Source organism: Akebia trifoliata, chromosome 3 (assembly GCF_017979445.1).
Source record: "Akebia trifoliata isolate Shusen 1 chromosome 3, ASM1797944v1, whole genome shotgun sequence".
In the NCBI taxonomy this organism is placed as follows: Eukaryota; Viridiplantae; Streptophyta; class Magnoliopsida; order Ranunculales; family Lardizabalaceae; genus Akebia; species Akebia trifoliata.
The window spans coordinates 46,566,463-46,588,778 of NC_141377.1; the positions used below are offsets into that span (position 1 = coordinate 46,566,463).

At 33.7% G+C, this 22,316-nt stretch overlaps 2 protein-coding genes across 2 annotated transcripts; one reads left to right on the plus strand and one right to left on the minus strand.

The window, feature by feature from the left end:
• The first annotated feature begins 1,667 nt into the window (after positions 1 to 1,667).
• On the plus strand, positions 1,668 to 8,243 carry LOC147407407 (beta-galactosidase 3-like). Its single transcript, XM_086435962.1, has 19 exons — positions 1,668 to 2,074; positions 2,186 to 2,281; positions 2,365 to 2,477; positions 2,669 to 2,735; positions 2,818 to 2,910; positions 3,046 to 3,189; positions 3,507 to 3,595; positions 3,687 to 3,792; positions 3,896 to 3,983; positions 4,070 to 4,188; positions 4,275 to 4,439; positions 4,752 to 4,930; positions 5,072 to 5,181; positions 5,578 to 5,687; positions 6,026 to 6,136; positions 6,228 to 6,341; positions 6,433 to 6,635; positions 6,735 to 7,071; positions 7,583 to 8,243. The coding sequence occupies exons 1-19, from the start codon at positions 1,904 to 1,906 to the stop codon at positions 7,730 to 7,732; spliced, it is 2,565 nt and encodes an 854-aa protein (XP_086292088.1). The 5' UTR covers positions 1,668 to 1,903; the 3' UTR covers positions 7,733 to 8,243.
• A 1,671-nt stretch (positions 8,244 to 9,914) lies between these two features.
• Positions 9,915 to 14,097, minus strand: LOC147407408 (thioredoxin H-type 2-like). The gene is made up of 3 exons (XM_086435963.1): positions 13,936 to 14,097; positions 10,311 to 10,433; positions 9,915 to 10,217 (listed from the first exon to the last, which is right to left on the minus strand). The coding sequence occupies exons 1-3, from the start codon at positions 14,020 to 14,022 to the stop codon at positions 10,080 to 10,082; spliced, it is 348 nt and encodes a 115-aa protein (XP_086292089.1). The 5' UTR covers positions 14,023 to 14,097; the 3' UTR covers positions 9,915 to 10,079.
• Between the last annotated feature and the right edge of the window lie 8,219 nt (positions 14,098 to 22,316).

The window sequence follows — 22,316 nt, forward strand, 5'->3', positions numbered from 1 at the left end:
AAAAAAAAAATAGTATCAATCATCTGATACGATCACTTCCCGAACATCTTAATCTTCACATGCCTTCTTTTATTATTAATTTTTTATAAGTTATGCAAATTTCTACTCTTGTTTTTATACTTTAGAATTGTTCCTAATTGTAGGAGATATGGATTGCTAGTTTCTAGTAAAGTTTGCTTGATTGTAGGATAGTTACCAAGTTGACTAGGAATGTAACTATTGAAATAAGATCAATTCAATAAAGCTTTTCAAATTTTGAATCCCGGATAAACGCCCCTTCCCTCTTAGTGGGTCAATTATCCAAGAAATTGAATCTGATATAATTCAATTCTATCATCATCGTCAAGCTTTACCATCTTTAGTAAATTATATTAATCTATTAAACTTTAAATTATGCCACTATTTTTAATTTTGTATTAATCCCTCATAGAAACCTTGGATTTTTTTATATATTTGAAAACGAGGATAAAAACCTTTTCTTCAAGTTGATTTTGGGAAGAAGCAAGGGTAAAAATCTCACCCTTTTATACCTCATCTTAAACTCTTTATTATAATAACGAGAGAAGGTAGTTGGATTTAAAAAATACCCCTACCTTAACATTTAAAATTAATATAATTAGAGTCATTTTAGTCAAAAACCAACATAATTGCAATGGAACACATCCTTAAAAGTTCGTTGAGTTAGTTTTTAAAATTACAATAATATCCTTTAAACTATGTAATCTTCAAAATCACTTTTATTTTTAATATTTTAACTTACAAATAAGCTCTTTGAAAATATGTGCGTTTGCACATGCCCCATAATGGTTGATGTTAGAAAGAAAGAAATCAGCAATCAAGCTAAAAGCTCAAGTTGAAAAGGGCAATAAGAGGTATGAAGGTAATTTAGAATAAACTACAAAAACTAGTCGGTTTAGCATTTTCCATTTTTTATTCTCATCATGGTGAATTTACCGTTTTGATAAAGTTTAAGAACAATTTGGTAAAAGTCTGCTTCATAGAATTTAAAAAAAAAAAGGGAAAATTGTTTAAAGGACCATGACGAACGGATTTATTTCTAAACAGTTCCTAAGTTTTAGACGATAGCTTGATAGGACATTTTGTAAATTTTTTATTTCTTAATGGTCCCTCATTATTGGCAAACTCACTACTTTTTTATTTATTGTTGAACTCACCACTATTTGTTGTCGAGTTTGATTTTTGAGTTTTTTTGACTAAAATACATGAAAATATCAACTAAAAACTCGAGATAATGGCTTGTTTAGATGATTTCAAGTCAAAAGAACCATTCTTAATCAATTTTCATTCAAAACCTAAGAAAAAAAAAAAAAACCCTAAGTTTTTACATACATCTTTAAAATGTTTGAAAAGTCCTTGAGTCTTCGTTCTTAAATCATTTTCGATGGAATGCAGTCTCCGAAATCCAATTGAAATGTTAAAATTCCAATTTTTATGGATGTTTATGACATTCAATTGTGAGAAATGTGGGAGTCTTAAGAAAAAAAAAAAGAAGTTTATTAAATAGATTATTAAAAGATCGTCCAAAACTTATGAATTATTTAGAAAAAAGTCCTTCCATCAGGGTCGCTCAAATAATTTTTCCAAAAAATATTAAAAGGGATCTGTTACACTTGACAGTTCATACTTCACAGTGATACTAACATAGATTAGTGATATATAACGGTGAGACAACGGTGGACAATCCAAGAAGAATGATCCTTTTTTTTGCAGAGTAGAACTAAAGAACCAGACCAGAAGAGAGAGAGATCCATTCTGCATTTTTCCCTCCTTGTTTTCAAATTTCCCTCCACACCCACTCAATCACTGAGAGGAACAAATATAGATTTGTGAGCGTGGGGGAGAAAGATTTTGTTCTTTCTGTGTAAAAAAGAAGAAAAAAAAAATGGAAACTAACTCGGTTTCCAAATTGTTCTTCTTTGTCTGCTTAGTGTTGCTTTTGGGTTTACAGTTGATGCATTGCACAGTGACCTACGATAGGAAGGCTCTCATCATCAATGGGCAGAGGAGAATCCTCATCTCTGGCTCCATTCATTATCCTCGCAGTACCCCTGAAGTAATTTCTCTCCCTTTTTAGATAATTTTTTCCTTGGATCTTGTTTCTGTATGAAATGTGGCTATTTTTATGTTATTTTGTGGTTTGGGTGACATTGGTTTTGTTTGTTAGATGTGGGGAGATCTTGTACAGAAAGCTAAAGATGGAGGTTTAGATGTTGTAGAGACTTATGTCTTCTGGAACGGTCATGAACCTTCTCCTGGAAACGTACTTGGCTTCCTTTACTTCTTGTCTTTCTAATTTTCTTCTACTTCTCGCTCTCATGCTCTGTTCTTTTGGTGGTATTTCAGTATTATTTTGAGGGGAGATACGATCTGATTCGGTTCATAAAGACAGTGCAGAATGCAGGGCTTTACGTTCATCTCCGCATTGGCCCTTATGTTTGTGCAGAGTGGAATTTTGGGTACCCATCATTTTTTTTTAATAGATTTCTTGGATTCTTTCACATTGTGCTTGATTTGAGAAGGGTTTTAATTCTTATTTTCCCCCTTCTGGGCTATTTTTTTTTACTTGATTTGATATGGATTTTTCTTTTTTCTGTCCAGTTATAGAATAAAAGTGTTTGATTTGAGATGGGTAGTGTAATCTTTGCAGGGGTTTTCCTGTTTGGCTGAAATATGTACCAAATATTAGCTTCAGAACAGATAATGAGCCTTTTAAGGTTTTGGCCTCCCCTTCCCACACTTTATATCTGTCTCATTTCTTTCTCCAACCTTGTTTTTTACTCATTTCTGGTGTTGCAGATGGCAATGCAAGGGTTCACACAGAAGATTGTGCAGATGATGAAGAGTGAAAGGCTGTTTGAGTCTCAAGGTGGCCCCATCATTCTCTCTCAGGTATGGGTTCTTAGTCTCTCGCTTTGTATTAAGCTCTATAAGCTGATACTCTCCTCTGTCTCTCTCTCTTTTGGGGTGCAAATATTAGTTCTTGAAATTTTATTGGCTTAGTTGTTCCCATCCAATTTTATGCAGATTGAGAATGAGTATGGACCATCAAGTAAGGTATTTGGGGCTGCTGGCCATGCATACTTGACTTGGGCTGCAAATATGGCCGTCGGATTGGGTACTGGTGTCCCATGGGTGATGTGCAAGGAAGACGATGCCCCAGATCCAGTGGTAAGTGACCTTGTCCTGTTTGCCTGCCAGATCTAGCTTAGCTTCAACCATGTGTCTCCAAAATTATAATAATTCGATCATGGGTGATGTCTTGAAGCTCTTTTCCCTTGCTTGGTTCTTTAGTTGTTGGGCTCTCGGAGTTTACAGTGTTGCATTGATCTATAAAAGGAAAAAAAAAATCCGTTTCCAAACATGATAACAATCTTAGTTTCAAAGTACTGTAATATAAAATAACTAATTTTCTGTCATTAGTTTTCCTTCAGCTTCAATGCAAACAAATTCTGAATCTGTTTTTTCTCTAAAATTTTTGGTGGCAGATAAACACATGCAATGGTTTTTACTGTGACGATTTCTCTCCCAACAAACCTTACAAGCCCACAATTTGGACTGAGGCTTGGAGTGGCTGGTAAAATTTAATCTTACCTGTAAAAAATTTACACTATGGGAAATAAACTAAACTCTTCTCACTCTTATCTCCTGTTGATCAAAATTAAAAGGTTTACGGAGTTTGGTGGGGTGATTTACGAGCGACCAGTTCAAGATTTGGCATTTGCAGTTGCCCGCTTCATTCAAAAGGGAGGCTCCTTCATTAATTACTACATGGTCAGATTACCTTTTAAACTCATGTTCCTGATTTTTTTAGACATCTATGGTGTGAAAGTTTAGTTCATTATAAATGTGCTTTTATGCTTATTGCTTGCAACAGTATCATGGAGGAACCAACTTCGGGCGAACTGCTGGAGGCCCTTTTATCACCACCAGTTATGATTATGATGCTCCCATTGATGAATATGGTGAGAACCTATACTTGTCACATATTGACTTCATGTATTACATTCTTAGGGTTCTAAGAAATTACTTCATCCATAAAAACTTGTAGGTTTGATCAGGCAACCTAAATATGGACATTTGAAAGAACTTCACAAGGCTATTAAGCTATGTGAGAGAGCTTTAATTTCTGCTGATCCAGTTGTTTCTTCCTTAGGAAGCTATGAACAGGTACTTGACCTTTGCCATATTTGTCATCCCTCTATCTTGTGCTTTCATGGTTTGTCTGATTTGACTTGATCATTTGCGACTTTCAGGCACATGTGTTCTCGTCTAAGTCTGGAGGCTGTGCGGCTTTCCTTGCAAATTACAATGTGAAGTCTGCTTCAAGGGTTACATTCAATAACATGCACTACAACCTCCCACCTTGGTCCATCAGCATCCTTCCTGATTGCAAAAACGTAGTTTTTAACACTGCGAAAGTAAGTGAAGCAAGCCATAATGTGGGTTGACTTGACCCATTAGTGCTGCAGTCTATTTAAAAGAAATAAAACAAAAAAAATAATGATATCACTTGGTGTGGATTCTCATTTTATAATGTTTTATCCCACATGAAGGGACTGCTTGAATCATCATTTTTGCATGAGAAAAGAAAAACTTTTGGAAATTTCTTGTTTCCTCTTTTTTTTTTGGGCTCAAAATTGGTTATCCTAATAGGTCCTGAAAATCAAATAGTTGAGTTCTTATAATTTAAACAACATGGGGATTATAGTCATTTGTCATATACTTCACAGGTTGGAGTCCAAACTTCACAGATGCAAATGTTGTCCAGCAACACCAAGTTGCTCTCATGGGAGATTTATGATGAAGATATTTCTTCACTGGATGACAATAAGATGATCACATCTGTAGGCCTCCTTGAGCAAATAAATGTTACCAGGGATACAAGCGATTATCTATGGTACATTACCAGGTGAGACATCTTGGTGAACACATCAATTGTATTTCCTACGCCAGCATCCGTTCTACATGTAAGGACCAATGGGGATGATGCTATGAGCAGAGACTCAAAATTATATATTTATTTGTACCTATTTGAATTGTCTCTCTCCAGCATTGAAGTTGGTCAATCGGAATCATTTCTGCATGGAGGCGAATGGCCCACTCTCATTGTGCAATCCTCAGGCCATGCTCTACATGTCTTTATCAATGGACAAATTTCAGGTACGTACATTATGGTTCAAAGATTCATACTATTTCAGAATTTCCTGGCCGAGTGTAAACCTTGAAGACAACATTTTTTTTTTTTTTTGATAAGTATAATCTATTGATAAAGTGGAAAAGAGTACAAGGAGGCTGAGGAGGCCTCACAAAGAGCAACAAAACAAAAAAGAAAAGATAAAGATAAAACTTCAAGAATTACATAAAGAGTTCCATCTAAAAACAAAGTCATCAAAAGAAGTTCCCCCAAAGTCTATGTTCTGTTTAGACCAAAGATATAAATACCCCAAGATCTCCAAAAAACTGCTGTGTGGACTTCTCATCTTGAAGACAACATTTATCTGAAAAAATCTCAAAAACTTAGAAGTAAACCTATGGTTGTGGTGCTCCAATTTACAGGATCAGCTTATGGGACGAGGGAGAAGAGGAAATTCACATTTACGGGAAAAGTCAACTTGCGTGCTGGAACAAATAGAATCGCACTCCTTAGCATAGCTGTTGGATTGCCGGTTGGTTCCTCCCTATCTTCAATAGTTTCTTTTGTTGGTTTGTCTTTTTTTTCCTCAATGGTTTGATCAATGTTCAACTCATAGTTTGAAAACAGGGTTATAATATCATTGCAAAAGTAACCATAGTTAGTATTTAATGCAAATTTGCTAGCACTGAAATTGGTGAAGACAACTTAAGCCAAGTCTTTGCAACTGTGAACGTTGCGGACTCTCTGATCCAATCATAATATGAAGGACTTCGAAATTGAGTCAATTTGATTGGCTCATTAAACGTGACTTTGAAATAAGATAATGGCTTTTCTATTTCCTACTAACTATTCCCTTTGTTGTGGCTGAAGAACATTGGGACACATTTCGAGACTTGGAACACTGGGGTCCTAGGTCCGGTTGTGCTCCATGGTTTCAACCTTGGAAAATGGGACTTGAGTTGGCAGAAATGGTCCTACCAGGTCAGAAATTCTTACATTGAGCTGAAATATATCTTCTAATGATTATTGTTGATTTTAGGAGTTCTTGCTTAATTGATAACTCTTTTCACAGGTTGGCCTAAAGGGAGAAACCATGAATCTCGACTCTCCGAACGGAATTTCATCTGTGGACTGGATGCGGGGCTCTTTAGTTTCACGAAGACAACAGCCATTGACATGGTATAAGGTGAGAAAACAAGGACAATATGAATTCAATCTTGTCGTGGCGATCAGATTAAGCATTCAAAGTTCAACTACTTTTTCTCTTGGAATTTCAGGCTTATTTCAATGCACCCGAAGGAGACGAGCCATTGGCTTTGGACATGGGGAGTATGGGGAAGGGTCAAGCATGGATCAATGGGCAAAGCATTGGAAGATATTGGACTGTTAGTGCAAATGGTAACTGCAATAGGTGTAGCTATTCCGGGACGTTCCGACCTCTGAAGTGTCAAGTTGGTTGTGGCCAACCAACTCAAAGATGGTAATGAATCTTAACAGAAAATTTTCATTTATGCAGGTGCCTTGATCCTTCGATGATTTCTTACTATAACTTTTTTCAAATTAATGTTGAGCTAATTAGGTACCACGTGCCTCGATCTTGGTTAAAACAAACCCAAAATTTGTTGGTAGTTTTTGAGGAAATTGGTGGAGATGCATCAGGAATTTCTCTCGTGAGAAGATCAGTGTCCAATGTTTGTGCTGTTGTATCTGAGTATCACCCATCAACAAAGAATTTGCACATTGAGAGCAACGGCAAATCAGAAGAGCTCAAGAAACCTAAGGTTCACCTGCAGTGTGCACCGGGACAGTCCATTTCTACCATTAAATTTGCAAGCTTTGGTACTCCTTCAGGAACTTGTGGAAGTTTCCAGCAAGGAACTTGTCACTCTCCGGCCTCATATGCCACCATAGAGAAGGTATTCAAAACTGTCCTCCGTTTCACACTGTACATGCATTCATGCATATGTGAACAATTAAACAGAATTTATAATTTAGTAATAAAATAATGAAGGATAAACTATACGAGCATACATGCATACACAAACATGTATAGAAAAATCGATCCAAGAAGAATGAAAAAAGATAATAGAACAAGTTGCAATCACACACAAAACACAGATTTTTACGTGGTGGTACACCCACGGACCACACCAATTCCACTATGAAGAGAAAATTTGCAGTTACAGATTGCACCCTTTCACCGACAATTAGATATATATATCCCCCCCCCCCCCCCCCACTACCACCAAACTTAATTAGGGTTTTACATAATACTAGTGAAATTACAAAAATACCCTTGACTTGATTAACAGTACCTGCTTATTGACCAGTACCATCAGGCTCCACAAACCACAACACGCATGAGTATGCATATGTACATGGATTGGATTCTAATGCTTTTTTTTTTGGTGTTTATTTACCTAACAGAAGTGCATTGGACAAGAGAGATGCTCGGTGGCAATATCCGCTAGTAACTTCAAGGGAGACCCATGCCCAAATGTGTTGAAGCGAGTTGCAGTGGAAGCTGTTTGTGCTCCTAAAACTCTTAAAACATCTCAGCCAAATTCAATGGGTTGATATGGCAGAGCTACAGCCTACAAGGAGGGATCAAAATATTTCTTAACATAATTATCATTCGGAGTGTTCAACTTTAACTTTATCCTGCCAAGGCAAGGAAGGTAAAATGGAAATAAAAGGGTAAGTACAAGGATTTTCAGTTGAATTTGTTACATTTCACAGTTACAGTTATTCGTTTACAGGGAGAGAAGATGAAATTATGGGGGGTAATATGTTATTGTAAATTAGGGTTTTAAGGAAAGGGTAGGTTCAGGGTCCTGTAACATGGGTTCCCTGATAGATGTTACGTTCAGGTTCCTGGCTTTTATTCGGGAATAAGTGCCAGAATTCTTCCCCCGATAATGAGGTGAAGGTGAATGATTGCTTTGATTATTTGTCTGATTTAATTGCCATGGAAAATTAAACCCTGATTATGATTGTGTTGGGAGTAAATCCTATGATGGGTGATATATGATATTAATTTTATGCTGGAAACAAAAGAAGAGGCCTGTTCCTCTGAAAATGAGTTCTAGATGGATCTCTACTTCAATTTTTTTTTCCTAGAAAATGAATGTTGGTATTATTGTGTTAAGTTTATTTGTGTCTGTTTGTGTGCAAGTTAATGCACGCTGAATTGGTACTCTTGTGTGAACATCGCCACAAATATTCTGGATTTATGTTCCAAGGATAGAGGTTAATTAATGATTTAACCTTGGTAAGTTGCATCTTTCATACATCTTGTGGTTCAGAAACACTCCAAATGGAAAAACCCTATCCATCTCATTTTCTTTTTGTTTATAAAAAGATGTTGTGGAGTCCATGACTCGCGCACCCAGGGGTGTCCATGGGTATACCCATTTAACCGTGAATCAAACAAGAATTGGAAAAAAAAAAAAAAAAACCCAGCTCCTGATCCCTTTTTACTGGAACCGAAACTGATGGAGAAGCAAAACCAAACCATTTTAATTAGAGTTTTCTATGGCTCCAGTTCTGGTTCCATTAATTTGAGAATCAGAATAGGAACCAAACCAATTTTTGTGGATTGGAGGGTCAACCCAGACTCAATTCAACTTTTAGAACCCTCAACCTGAGTTTAACTCAACCCGACCATCAGGTTAGACTACATTTATCCAAGCTCAACCTGAGATTGTGCTTTTAAAATCGGGTTGAGCTCGGATTAACCCAAGTTAAGCAATTTTGGGTGGGTTGAGCTTATTAAGTCTAATTTCATTTTCAAGTTAGGTAATTTGGACGAGCTCAATTTATGTAAAATCGACCATAGCCACAAAGTCAGAGAACTGGTTTAAAACGGAAGGGAAAACTTAGGAAAAAAAGTTAAAAATGAGAAAAAATAAAATAAAAAATATATTAAAAGTTATGAAAAAAATATATATATATCTAATGAAAATTCATAAAATCAAGTTTTTCCTTATAGAAATATATTTCAGAAGAGAACTGTTTTTTTTTTTTTTTTGGCAAGACATTGCACCTAAATTAAGGAGAAAATTATGGGTCCATACAAAGCTAATTTGGCTATGCGAAGGAGGAGATTTGAGCAACTCACCCTACAATCGAGACCCCTCTGTCATGTTCAGTGAATCAGTATTGCTTAAGAACTACCTTCTCTCCCAACTTCTATGATAGAAGAGCTTCACGCATACAAAATATTTCAGAAACTGATTCCATGTGTAAATGCATTAATAAGAAACATTCATCAATAAACTCCTTAATGAACTTTTACAGAAAATCCACCTTTCCATCTGTTTCCATCTGTCACCAGATCCCTCTAAACCAACGTCATAAGATTAGGTGGTTTGGTTTCACAAGCAACTCATCCAAACAAAATCTTGGTCTCGTAACCAACAACAAAGATTTGGCCATGAAGCACCAAAGCAAGGAACCACGAGATCCCAGAACAATTGTACATCCAACATTCAAACATAGCAAACCACGCTAATCTCTGTAGAGGCGCAAATTATATGCATCCATTTGAAGCGACATTCAATCCAGTACATCCCATTGGAGGGCCAATAACGATCAGAATATCCATAAAATCTCATGGTGCAGACCCACTAAATGGTGAGACACATCATGTGTAGCTAGCTTCAAGTCTTCAACCAAATACTATGGAATGAGCATTCCAAATTCTAAGGCCTAAGAGGATTTAAGATTCAAGAAATGCCAACCAAGGAATGGACCCAAATAAGAAAATAATTATGTTTCTATATACTATAATAGAAATACTAAGAAATTCCAAATACTAATTTGTACTGTGTATTAATAAAAAGCTGGACCATCTCTCAGAGAGTCTTTAGTGAGGCCTATCCTCAGATACCTAAGAGAGCCTTACTTAGCATGGACAAACATTTTAACAAGTAGCCAGGTGCTTTGCAACCGTCTGCTGCAGCTCTTCTTTCTTAGCACCCACAACCTTATCCACTATGTTCCCTTCTTTGAGAAACATGAAGGTTGGCATTGCTTCCACTGCCCAATCCTCAGCAAGAGACTGTAAGTAAAGGTGCAAATAACCCACAATTAATAAAAAAGTAAAATAGATGGGAAAACTTGAGAAAAATAGATGAGTGTCACATTTGTTCACCTTCATTTCATCCACGTCCACCTTGAGGAATATGACCTCAGGCAACTTCCTGGCCATATCTGCCAGAATTGGGGCAATGAAACGGCATGGTCCGCACCATGAAGCAGTGAAATCCACCACCACCTACATACATCATTAATGGGAACATTGGTAAGTATGCCTACTAAGGTCATAATAAATGAAACCAAACTACTACCCAGATTAAAATATATGGTGGGCACAATGTAGTAAATTTGTCAAGGAAGTTAAAATAGAAATAAGGAACTCCCCTCTAGGAAGGCATCTGTCATGGAATTAAAACAAAAAAAATGGATATCTGTAAAGAAAAAGAAGGATTGATGTCTAGATTGCACATGGCTAACATAACAGAATACATTGTACCTAAAATCTCCAGCAAATTCTGCTTAAGTTCTGATTAGATTTCTCTAGTGTTTGTTCTTAAAGAATGACTGAAATGCTATTATTTAACCTGATCATTAGCTAACGCTCTTACAAGTAGGAAAGATAAAAGAATATTCCAGTAAGATGACAATTAAAGTACTCATCATCATCAAAGACTTGTCCCATGGAGTTGGGGTTGGCTAAACAAAATGGTGCAAGCAGCAAAGAGATTACACAAACCCAAACCATAAATTTCCCTTGAGACTAGCTTTACATTGAAAAATGCTAAAGTATAATACTAAAGAACACCGCACCATGAGAAAGTAGTAGGGAAGTCCACAAAATTATTATCAATTATAAAGCACACAAAGGAATTATTAATTAACAAACACTATCTACAATGAGGATGGTGGATGAATAGTGGAGAAAGGATTGTAGCCTCTGAAAAAATTCACACAAGTTTACAATGCTAACTTAAGCTCTTCAACAAAACAAATTTCTCTAAGAGGATGATTGCCGATCCTTGAATAAGAGGCTACTTTGCTTGAGCTCTTGTTGATCTTCTTACACCCATATTTAAGTGAAGAATAATATAAGGCTAAATCACACATCATCACAAGTTTCATTTGATACAATAAAACATTCATTATAATCCAAGCAATTAAAAGTTGGTGAGAATGGGGTATGATCCATCCAAGTAGTGAACAACAGTAGACTCTAAAAAGAACCATTTTTTTTTTTTTTTTTGCAATCTTGACCATTAAAATACAAAATCCAACGGTCAACTGGTCAAGATTTACCTTATGGTTATGTGACATGTCCTTGACGTATGTGTTTTATACCAATAGTTGGATTTAATGTTTTAAAAATAGAGATTGTCTGTCCTATTTGGTCATGGAATCTTTTCAAAGTTAGTCTCTTAAGCAAAAAGTCTTTCAGGTTTGTTTATCAGTCTTTAAGGTTTAGGGTCAAAGTTTGATTTGGAGCCTTCAAATATGTGGTTGTAAGACCTATGGGTGCCCATGATTCGGATTTTGGAAAAATTGGAACCAAACCAAACATGATCGGTTCTACAAATTTGAAACTAAACCAATCCAATTACCCTATAGAACCGAACCAATCCAAACCAACCTTGATTCGGATTAGTTCGTAGTTTTCATACTTTCAAAATAGAGAAAACTAGTATTTTTTCTTTCAAAAGAGGAACCCTTTGGATCAAATAATAAATAATGCTTAATTTTAAAATGAAAATGATTTTATTATTAAATTTTGACTGAAATCTGTATAAATTAAAAATGAGAGGAAACTGGATGAGACTAAAAAAACATTACAATTTTAAAATTGGTATTTTGGATGGATTAGTGAGGAAACTAATTCATAAATGGTAGATTAACAAATCCAAGTCTAGGTTCGTATAGTATATTTCATCAAACAAACTTGGTATAAAGGTTTTCATTAAAAAACAATGAATCAAACTCTTTAAGAAAGTTTTTCAATAAATGGGTAAATCCATTTGAGAGTTGAGAGAGAAATTTGTATATATTTTTTATGAGTTTTTGTTAGAAAAAAATAGAGGAGATGAAGTTGATGACTTTGATGAGTTACCACTTCGTAACATACTAACATAGTTGAGAGAGAGAGAGAGAGAGAAAGAGAGAGAGAGAGAGAGAGATGGGTTACCTCTTTGTTTTTCGATGAGGTGGCGAGTGGTGAGGTGAGGGAGACGAACAACAGCTAGGTTTTCTTCAAACTTGAAGAAGAGAGAAATAAAGAATAGAAGAACGAAACTAAGAAATGATTTTATTTTTAAATAAATATATATATATATATTATATATTATATATATATATATATTATATATATATATATATATATATATATATTATAATAGATACTTTGGATTGGTTCGATTTTCAGATTGGTTCGGTTCTATTATACCCCTAATCCGGAACCGAACCAAATCAATCGGAGTTTTATTACAATCCACACCCAAGCCAAACCATACTCGATCCGAACCAATCCAATCCAAAAGGCTTCAGATTGGTTCGGTTCTCGGATTTACCCAATCCAGTGTGCACCCCTAGTAAGACCAACTTGACAAAGAAATGGACAGAAAAAAGGAATATTGGTTAATCTAATAGGATATTGACAGCCCTTCAACTGGACTTGGAGGTTTCCATCCCCTCGAATTTAATTTGTTTTATTTAAATTAAGCCAGTTTCATAATGAGTTTCCAGTAACACCAAAAATAGAATTTAAAGAATTCCAAAATTTGTGCCCATTTTTCATAACCTGTAAACAGAGATTATCCAGGCTTTCTTTCCATTATCAGAGGCATAAAGTAAGATTTTTTCATATCCTATGAGATACTAAAGGAAGAGAGATAATATTTATTTCCATAATTAAAAGAATACTAACAAGATATATTTGCTTTTTTCCTCTAAAATTTCATAAATTCTAAAAATTTTGTTGAAGAAACCTACTCGGAATCGGAATATAAAATTTTAGTAAAACTCCCATAATAATAACTGAAATTTATATGACATCATAAATCTAGCTAGCAAACACGAACCAGAAACAACAAATCAAGTTAAATCGGTCCAATTACATCATTCGATTTCTCAAATTAACAATAAAATCCAATAAGAGAAACCCATCATCAGAACTCCAACAACCCATTGAGCCTAAAATCAAAAACAGCAAATCAAGTCAGATAGAATCGAAGCAATTGGAAGGCATCACTGGAATTCTCACAACAGTAAAACCCAATATTAGAAAAAACCATCCTCAAAGCTCATACAACCCATCAGTGGAAACACTTTAAGCCTTTTATTCAGAATAGCAAATCAAATCAGATTAAAAAAAAAAAAAACTAAATAAGCCAAACGTATCATATAATTTTGACAGAGCCATAGAATCCATAATCAAGAACAGCAGACCAGAACCAAATCTACTCAACTCACATAACCCATCAATGGAAACCCACATATGACATAAACCCTTTAAGCTCTATACCCAGAAAGAAAGAAAGAAAGAAAGAAAAAAATCAGGTTAGATTAAACCAAAACAAACCAATCAATCATAAAATATAAAAATAAAAAACCGTCTTTCAATTTCGACAGAAACATAAAACCCATTGATCCAAAACAGGAAATGAGATTTAAATCTCCATTACAAATCAAACAAACAATCTACAAAAAAATTTGTGAGACGGGAGGGTACAAAGAGGATCTAAAATACGTACCAGTTTCTTGGAATCGATGCCCTTCTGGAGCTGTTCGTCCCAAGCCGCGGGAGTGTGGATGCTGATGACTTGTCCTTCTTCTCCCATTTTTTTTTCCTTCTTTCTCTCTTTCGAACTATTAAAATTATCAGAAAAGAAATCTCTCCAAACCGACACCAACCCCTCTCCTCTCTGATCTCTTTTATAAAGCAACCCTACCCTAATGTGAGCTATTTCAAGAAAATACCCCTCAATTGTAAATGAATAACGAATATGCCACCCAAAAAGACAAAACACGTCTATGTCATGGCACGCGCACTTAATATATGAGAATATAATAATGAAAAAATATATTAAAATACGAAGCAATGATGTCATGGTCAATGATTTTAATGATGAAAAAATATATTAAAATACGAAGGCAATGATGTCATGGTCAATGATATCTGAATTTTAAATATGAATCCTCGTAAATGCACACGTGGAATGGAACATCCTTCGGCGGAGGGGCAACAAAAGAATATTATAATTTTTTGTGGGCTATCTTTTCTTACAGCCAAGCAAGCTGGCAACGTGTGATTCTTTTTTCCTCAACCAAACGAGTTTCGTGCGACATGTGGAAGGTCAAAATTACTATGGTCCAAAGTCGTGAAACAGAAGAATCTAGAAAGATTCCAACAGCATATTTCACTTAAAATACAAAAATGATACATGCAATTAAGTATTGGGGCAATTGGGGGGATTTTTTTCCTATTCTACTCCTCGAATTTTATGTATTGATACGGATAGTAAATATTCATCCATGCATGTTTAAATTGATGAGATTGAGCATTTTTCTCTTGTGAGTTAATTAGATTTTGATGTTCTTTTTTAGTAAGATAATTTGATCTTTCTTTTCCGACAAATTATGATCCCAATGTGGTGTTTGCGAACAATGATTCAACGATCAAATTAGTACTCAGATAGAAAAAAAATGTCATTAAATTTTATTACATATATAAAGGAATTAAATCAATTATATTGACCTATTTTCCTATTAACTTTAAAATAAATAAATAAATCGTAATATTGTCAATCTAAAATAATAATTTGTTACAAGGAGAATTTGATAAATAAAATATACAATTTGAAAAATCTTGTCATGATTATGATCGAAGAATTAGAATATTTAATCAAAGTAGATAAAATTTAAAATTTTATAAGAAACTCTTTTAGGCAAACAGATGTTATAATTGAGTTTAAAAACATTGAAAAATATAATTTAAATTGTCAGTATGCTTAAATCCAAATTTAATATGATAAGTTATGAGAATATTAATTTTATAAAAAAAAAAAAAACTTAGGATGTAAAGGTATTTTGGTTAATAGAGAAAAATCTGTGAGGAATTTCGAAAATTCGAGATACACAGTTCAAATTGACCTAATGTAACGTACATAATGGAAAAGAAAATATATAAAAAAAATATTATTTAAATATTATATTTATTATTAAAATATTAAAATATTTTTTTTTTTGGATTTAAGTGTAATTATTTATATAACAGGGATTGATTTGAAATTATTAAAGTTTAAAAGGGGTGAGGTGTAATTAATATAAATATTATAATATATTATAAGGTATAAATGTGCTAACAGATTAGATACCCAAGGTATATTATTTTATATATTATATTATATATTATATATTATAATATAAATTGATGTTCATTCATATTGTGAGAGAGAAATAAAAATAGAAACGAGTGGATTTATGATAGTAGGTTTATGTACGTTATCTTCGATTGAGATTTAAACATGTTTAGATTTAGATTTATGTTAGAGATCAAATATGTGTTTGAGATAAGATAACGTGTCAAGGATCATATATGTATTCGGGGTCAAATACTTGCTAAGGATCATATATGTGCTAAAGATGCGTGTTAGGGATCAGATATAGGTTTGAAATGATATACGTGCTCGGGAGCTTAGGTCCCTAGGTGATATTGTTATGAATTACTTAAGATATTGATTTAAATAAGTTAAAGAGTTCGGACTCTGTCTTGTCACGTGAGAATAGTTTCATAATTGGGGGTACTTTGTCGTGATCTTAGGTTAGGATAAAAATGGTTACCATGACAATTATGCTCATAATTAACCAAAATCTCAATGCGCATTTGGTGTGGATTCTAAAATTGATTTTATCTCATAATCGGGCTTCCCGATGCATTGACTGGTTTGGATTATTAACCTGATATTTTCATAATCAAAAACAAAAAAAGTATGAAGAATTAGGAAAAAAAAATTCTTCAATTGTTTCTCCTAATTCTTACACACTATCCACTTATTACAACCTTGAAATACATCTTGCAATAATAATAATAATTAAAAATACAAAATCATCATAATTATTTGGATAATCTTAGCATGCCCTTTAAACTTATAATTCACTTGAAAACTAATTGAGAATGATCTAAATGCACTCCTATTCAATTTATTTTCAAACGTTTATCTTTGATTTTTTTTTTCTCTTAAAAATCCATTGTCTTCAATCTCTAGGACAAATATTTTTTACTTTCATTTTCAATCCCAAGACGTGCAATTGGTTAATTTTTTCCACAAGATCGGTTTTCAGAAATAGTGTTAGTCAAACAAGATTTTAGATTATGGAAATTAATTTCTATAATCTAATTTTGATAATCTCTAATCAATATCGAGAATCAGGTTCCACAATTTGAAGCAAACACCCTCTCAAATTGGCTTAAACCAACCACCAAGAATCATAAAAAGTTGACATTGACGTAAAGACATGCACAATCATGAAGCAACAACATGATCCATTGAGCCTATCGCTAGTCATAAGATTGTATACACGTACAAAAGGGTCAACTTCCATAATCATGACCCCTTGTGGTTGACATACATGTGTTTTAACATTTGCAAGTATAAGTAAGTTCAAGCAATGACACCAAACAGAGGTGAAACAATCAAGAATAGTCAATACTATCAGGCAACAACACGATATGAGTTGTATGAATAACAGTCTATAATTAGGATTAGAATGAAGAATGAAGTATATGGAATTCTAGACAAATTAAAATAGCTTAAATTCTATTAAATTGAAAACAAACTTGACTTTGGGAGTGATTGCATGTAAGGAGCAAGAAGACGAAGATATAGACAATTGTTTAAGAGGATTGAAATCTTAATTAACAAGCTAGAAGAGCTTCATATTTATTCGATGGAAAATGCTGGAATGACACAAACAGAGGCACAAAGGTGACACAAATGATGTGATGGCGTGCACATAACCGTAGATGCTTTTTTCCTTGTATCTCGCGAAAAAGCATTTACAGTAATGTACACGACACCACGTCATTGTGTCACCCCTGTGTCTCCCTTTGTGTCACCCTAGCACGACTCTTATTAGATAGGATTTTTTCTTTCTTTTTTTATTCTTCATCCACAAATTCAATTGGATGAGAATTGACATCTTAGAAGAGTCCTTTGAGCCATTGCTTTTTAGGGTCAAAAAGCTAGATTTTTTGGACATAGTGTTTGCAATTTGATGAGATTCCATGGGTGACTACCAATGGTATTGATTGGTATTTAATATATATTGTGGTTGATAACTTTGGTGAAAGTGGAACCCTCAACTACAATATATAGTGACATTGAAAATCAAGAAAATTATTTGATACACACTAATATATGGGAAAAAAATATTTTCAACTGTAAGTGTAAGCACTTAATTATCTAGGTCAAATATGGGAACAATGATCATTATGACCCAGTTGATGCATTGTACTCTGATTGACAATTTTATCTCACTCATTTGTCAAAGCATTTGGATCAATGCTAGCTAGATTATATCTCTACAGGCCCAAGGGACAATTTTTTAAATATAATTAAATCATTTGGAACATCTGTAATTTATTATTATTTTTTTGTCTCAAATCACATTCTACATCTAAGATGGGAGGAAAATATTTAATGAGATATCAATACGTTTGATGCTTATCCTCGAACATCATTTTTAAGGTGAGTATTTTTCTTTTCCTATGTACATTTCTAATCTCCAATTGTGTTTGGTTGACAAATGACAATATCAAAGATACAATTGAGATGAGAGGAAAAAAATACAAGTTTTTTAAGGATCGGCGCATGTTTAATAGGGATCCATTTCATGTTATGTGGAGTCGTCTTCGTTTTCTTCTTCTTAGTTACTGTTCTCCATACTTCTACGATTATTCTTTGCATTCCTATACAATAAGGACCACACCACCGAACATTAATAATTGAAAGAGAACAAAAAAAACCTAATGAAAAAGAACATGGGCTGCGTTTGACACTTTTCTGATGCACGTAAGATTCCTCTCCTTTAGCTCAAACCTTGTCCTCAAGGTTTACTCTAATAAATCATTATTTTCCCCCATTATCTTTCACAATCAATCCCATTTATACTACCTTGTCTTCACCCATTTGTTTTGACCCACTTCTCTCTAAGAAAAAGTTTTTGAATCTTACATTTTATGGCCTAAGGTGAATTTCTCATCCCAGTTATAACAAACTTACGATGTCTATGTTGCTTCAGCTCTACAGATGCACAAGTCTTTTGAGGGGACTTGTTGAATACTTGTTAAGATCACCTGAGGGATTGATTATGTTGGTGTCATTTGAAGGTCTGTTCAACCGTCTTCGAGCAAACACCTTTTCTTTTTTGCATTTAAGTAGGACCGGCTCAAGCATAGGGCCATTTAGGCAATCGCCTAAGGTCCCACAATTCGAGAACGTCCCCCTAAAAATATTATTTCATAATTATCATGTTAATTTTTTTTAATATTTTTTAATTGCACACACCTTCTTAAACATTGAAATCGGGAGGTGTTTTCCAAATATAAATAAATTATTACACTCCTTTATAAGTTGCCCCCCCCCCCCCCCCCCCCACACACACACACACACACACTCACACTCACACAAATTTTTTTTTTTTTTACTGAAAGATCTCTTAGAGAAGATTCTCACAAATGCTAGTTTCCAAATAAAACAAATACTTTTATATTTATCTGTCTCACACATTCCATATAAAGATTTTACTCTTACTAAGGGTCTTTGGGCTCACTTTGTGACATCCAAAAACATGATCGGATACTTCATGGTTATTGAGGAAAAACTTCTATGAATTTTGAAAAAAAAAAAAAAAAATCATTGTTAAATTTGGGAGTTATGTGGAAGTTAAATAACTGTCCATTTTCAAAACTTTGGATCAAGCCCAAAAGAAAATGTTTTTTGAATTTTTATTTAGAGATTTTTCATAAAATCTAGAGAGATGTGGTGTTGGATTTCTAATGTGGTAATCCATTTGAGCAAAACAAATGTAAAGCTTAAAATCGTATTCCACTTAAAAATATTTAACCTATTCTATTTAAAGTAAAAATATATAATTAAAAAAAAAAACTGTAAAGCTTAAAAACTTATTGCACCCATGTTGTATTGGATTCTCCCAAAAAAATTGAAAATCCTATCTAGAAACTTCAAAAAATAAAAATAAATCCACCCACGATTCCATATAGACTTACAAAAATTTAAACTATTCCATTTAAAATAAAAAAATAAAAATGGAATCACGTAAAAATCTTTGTGTTTTGTGTGTGATTGCATTTGCTTTATTTACTTTTTTTATTGTTCTTGGATTAATTTCTATACATTCCGATACTATTTGGGCTTTCTTGATTGTAGGGCTGGCTCGATACAAGTTGAGGCCTAAGGCAAAATCTTAAAACAAGGTCTTTTTTATATTTAATATATTAATATAAATAACAATTAACTATTTAAATAATAAAAAATATTTTTCTTAGTTTTTAAGATGCAAAATTATTTTTATATTCAAAATTTGCTAATATATCATTTTCAATGTTTAAAAGAGTTCTTTCAAAGTTGAGGTATGTCCACGGATCACACCAATTCCACTATAAAAAGAAAATTTGTAATTACAGATTGTCCTTTCTCCAAATATATATATATATTCAAGGAAAATCTAACTAGGATTTTTCTATAATACTAATGAAATTATGAAAATATCCTTGAAAATTTTCTTTCACCCCACCTTTCGAATTTGGGGGGGGGGGGGGTGGGCTGGCCCCCCAACCCCCTAAGCAAGCTCAGTGTCAAGTTTGACTGACATTCCACTTTGTTAAATGATGAACAATACTCTTTCCTGACCAGTACCATCAAGCTTGACAAACCATAACATAGAGATAGTTCTAGGCTTTAACTTTGCAAGTTGAGACAAATTTCTTCCATAAGCTCTCACACAAAACAACTTATCATGAATGACTCATTAAGACCTTCAGTTATGTTCAACCAAAGTGGTAATACGACTTTGATACTAAATCTAGTAAGTAGAGCCTTTGGAAGCTCATTCCATTTAGCAATTGCTCCTGATATCTCCATTTATGTTCTGTACAATCAACCTGAAAAGTCGAATTGATCGAACCATAAAAAATTAAATCGTGATGTTCAAGTTTGAATTGTACAATATATCAAAACCTCAAAGAGCATTCCATTGTTTCAATTGATGAACCTTCATTTGAACTTATACCCCTTCTCCTTGTTTTGTCCATTGGATTGATTCTTGATCTTAAAATCTAAGCGTACAATCCTTTGCATCAAGTCGTGTAACACTTTCCCCTAGACTTCAACGATTTCTTTCAACAAACCTATCATCTCATTGAGCTTAGCATTCCTTGCTCCCTTAGTTATGATATGAGCATTCGCTCTGATACGACTAGTATGTCATTTCTTGTTCTTGACTATTTTGAACTTGCAATGGATTTCCAAGGTCATCAAAATCCTTAAACAATACTTCTAAAATAAAATACAATTTATTGTAGTAATAGCAAAATAAATTTAAATACATCAAATTGTTCCCCATTCTTCTTCAATTACCCACATTCCCTACAATAAAACAACCCCTTTAGAATTTAAGTAAGAGTGATGATAATTTGACAGACTTTTGGTGGACGGACTTGATGCACGCTGACGTGGAAGTACATAACTTATTAAAAAATAAAAATAAAATTTCTCTCTCCTACCCATAGTGAAAAAAGAAACTTTCAGATATGATCACCTTGTGACACTCAAAAACATGATTCGATTAAAAAAAAATAATTATTTTTCACCATTGAATTTTATTTTGAAATTTGGGTGCTCGGTAGCTGTCCGTTTTAAACACCATGGATCAAGCTCGAAAAATAATTATTATTATATTTTTTTTAATATGAATATTTTCATGAAATCTAGATGTTTTTGTTGTTGGATTGTCAATGCGATAATCAATGTGGGCCCAACGATCTTTTTTAAGATTTGAAATCTCCAAAAAAAAAAAAAATGTGGACAGAGAATAGGTAAGAGAGACAAACTTTAAAAAAAAAAATTATTTGCTTTGATGTCAACATGCATTAAATGCATCCACCAAAAGTCTGTCATATTATCAATACTCTTTAAGTAAACTCCTACATGATAAGGACCACACTATTTATCCTTGTAAGCGAACACAACACCAACTAAAAAGAACATGGATTGTATCTGAAACTTCTCTGATGTACATAACATTTCAATTGATATCTATCCATCTTAGTTGTTCCTTTGATGGGCAATAATTTCAAGGGTATTAAATATATATAATAAAACACAATAGTGAACTTCATTTTCTTTATCCCCCCACCCACACACATAATGAGAAGTTGACATTTAATTTTTGAAGATAACCTTTAATTTTATTATTTTTCTTCTTTTATCCCTTTTAACCTCTGAGAGGATAGGTGTTTCAGTAAACACGTGCACTTTCTAGACTATTATCTCTATAGTGCTTATAAACAATTATCAGAGTGTCACGTCAACCACACAAAAAACTTACACCACTAAAATTTGTTAAAAATTGGAGGTTCAAGGTCTTGCTTGGATCATGTAAAAAAAAAAAAAAAATTATTTTTTAAATATTTTTTTTTTTTGAAAATCAGATCTAAACCATTAATACAATGCTATAGAGCACTACAGCCAAAAGTTGCTAATACAAAATGTGAATGGGTTGAAAACTGGAAGAAAAAAGGACATCTGTCGCTTTCCCATGGGTCTACAAGTCGTGGCATACACATCATTTGGATCCACTAAACCATAGATATCTTGACTCAGCTCCTGATATATTAAGCGTACCAAAAAGTAATCGGACTGGTGTTTTCAAATGTCATGTGATAATGGGCCAACACTTTCTCATACATGCTTGCCAAAACTTTTTTTTTAAAATGGAAATCTGGTATCCACCAAACACGTGAGCACACATGTATTGAATGAAATCCCTAATTTGCAAAACAATCTTGTAAGACTTGACGTGGCACGCATCAGAGAGTCTGTCAACACTGTGA

Excerpts from the sequence above, each read along its gene's own strand:
- LOC147407408 (XM_086435963.1), bottom strand. The coding sequence starts at position 14,022 with ATGGGAGAAGAAGGACAAGTCATCAGCATCCACACTCCCGCGGCTTGG. Across the intron at positions 10,434-13,935 it reads GCATCGATTCCAAGAAACTG|GTGGTGGTGGATTTCACTGC; the intron begins GTACGTATTTTA and ends TGATGTATGTAG. Across the intron at positions 10,218-10,310 it reads TGGACGTGGATGAAATGAAG|TCTCTTGCTGAGGATTGGGC; the intron begins GTGAACAAATGT and ends CTTTACTTACAG.
- LOC147407407 (XM_086435962.1), top strand. The coding sequence starts at position 1,904 with ATGGAAACTAACTCGGTTTCCAAATTGTTCTTCTTTGTCTGCTTAGTG. Across the intron at positions 4,931-5,071 it reads TATCTATGGTACATTACCAG|CATTGAAGTTGGTCAATCGG; the intron begins GTGAGACATCTT and ends GTCTCTCTCCAG. Across the intron at positions 7,072-7,582 it reads CATATGCCACCATAGAGAAG|AAGTGCATTGGACAAGAGAG; the intron begins GTATTCAAAACT and ends TTTACCTAACAG.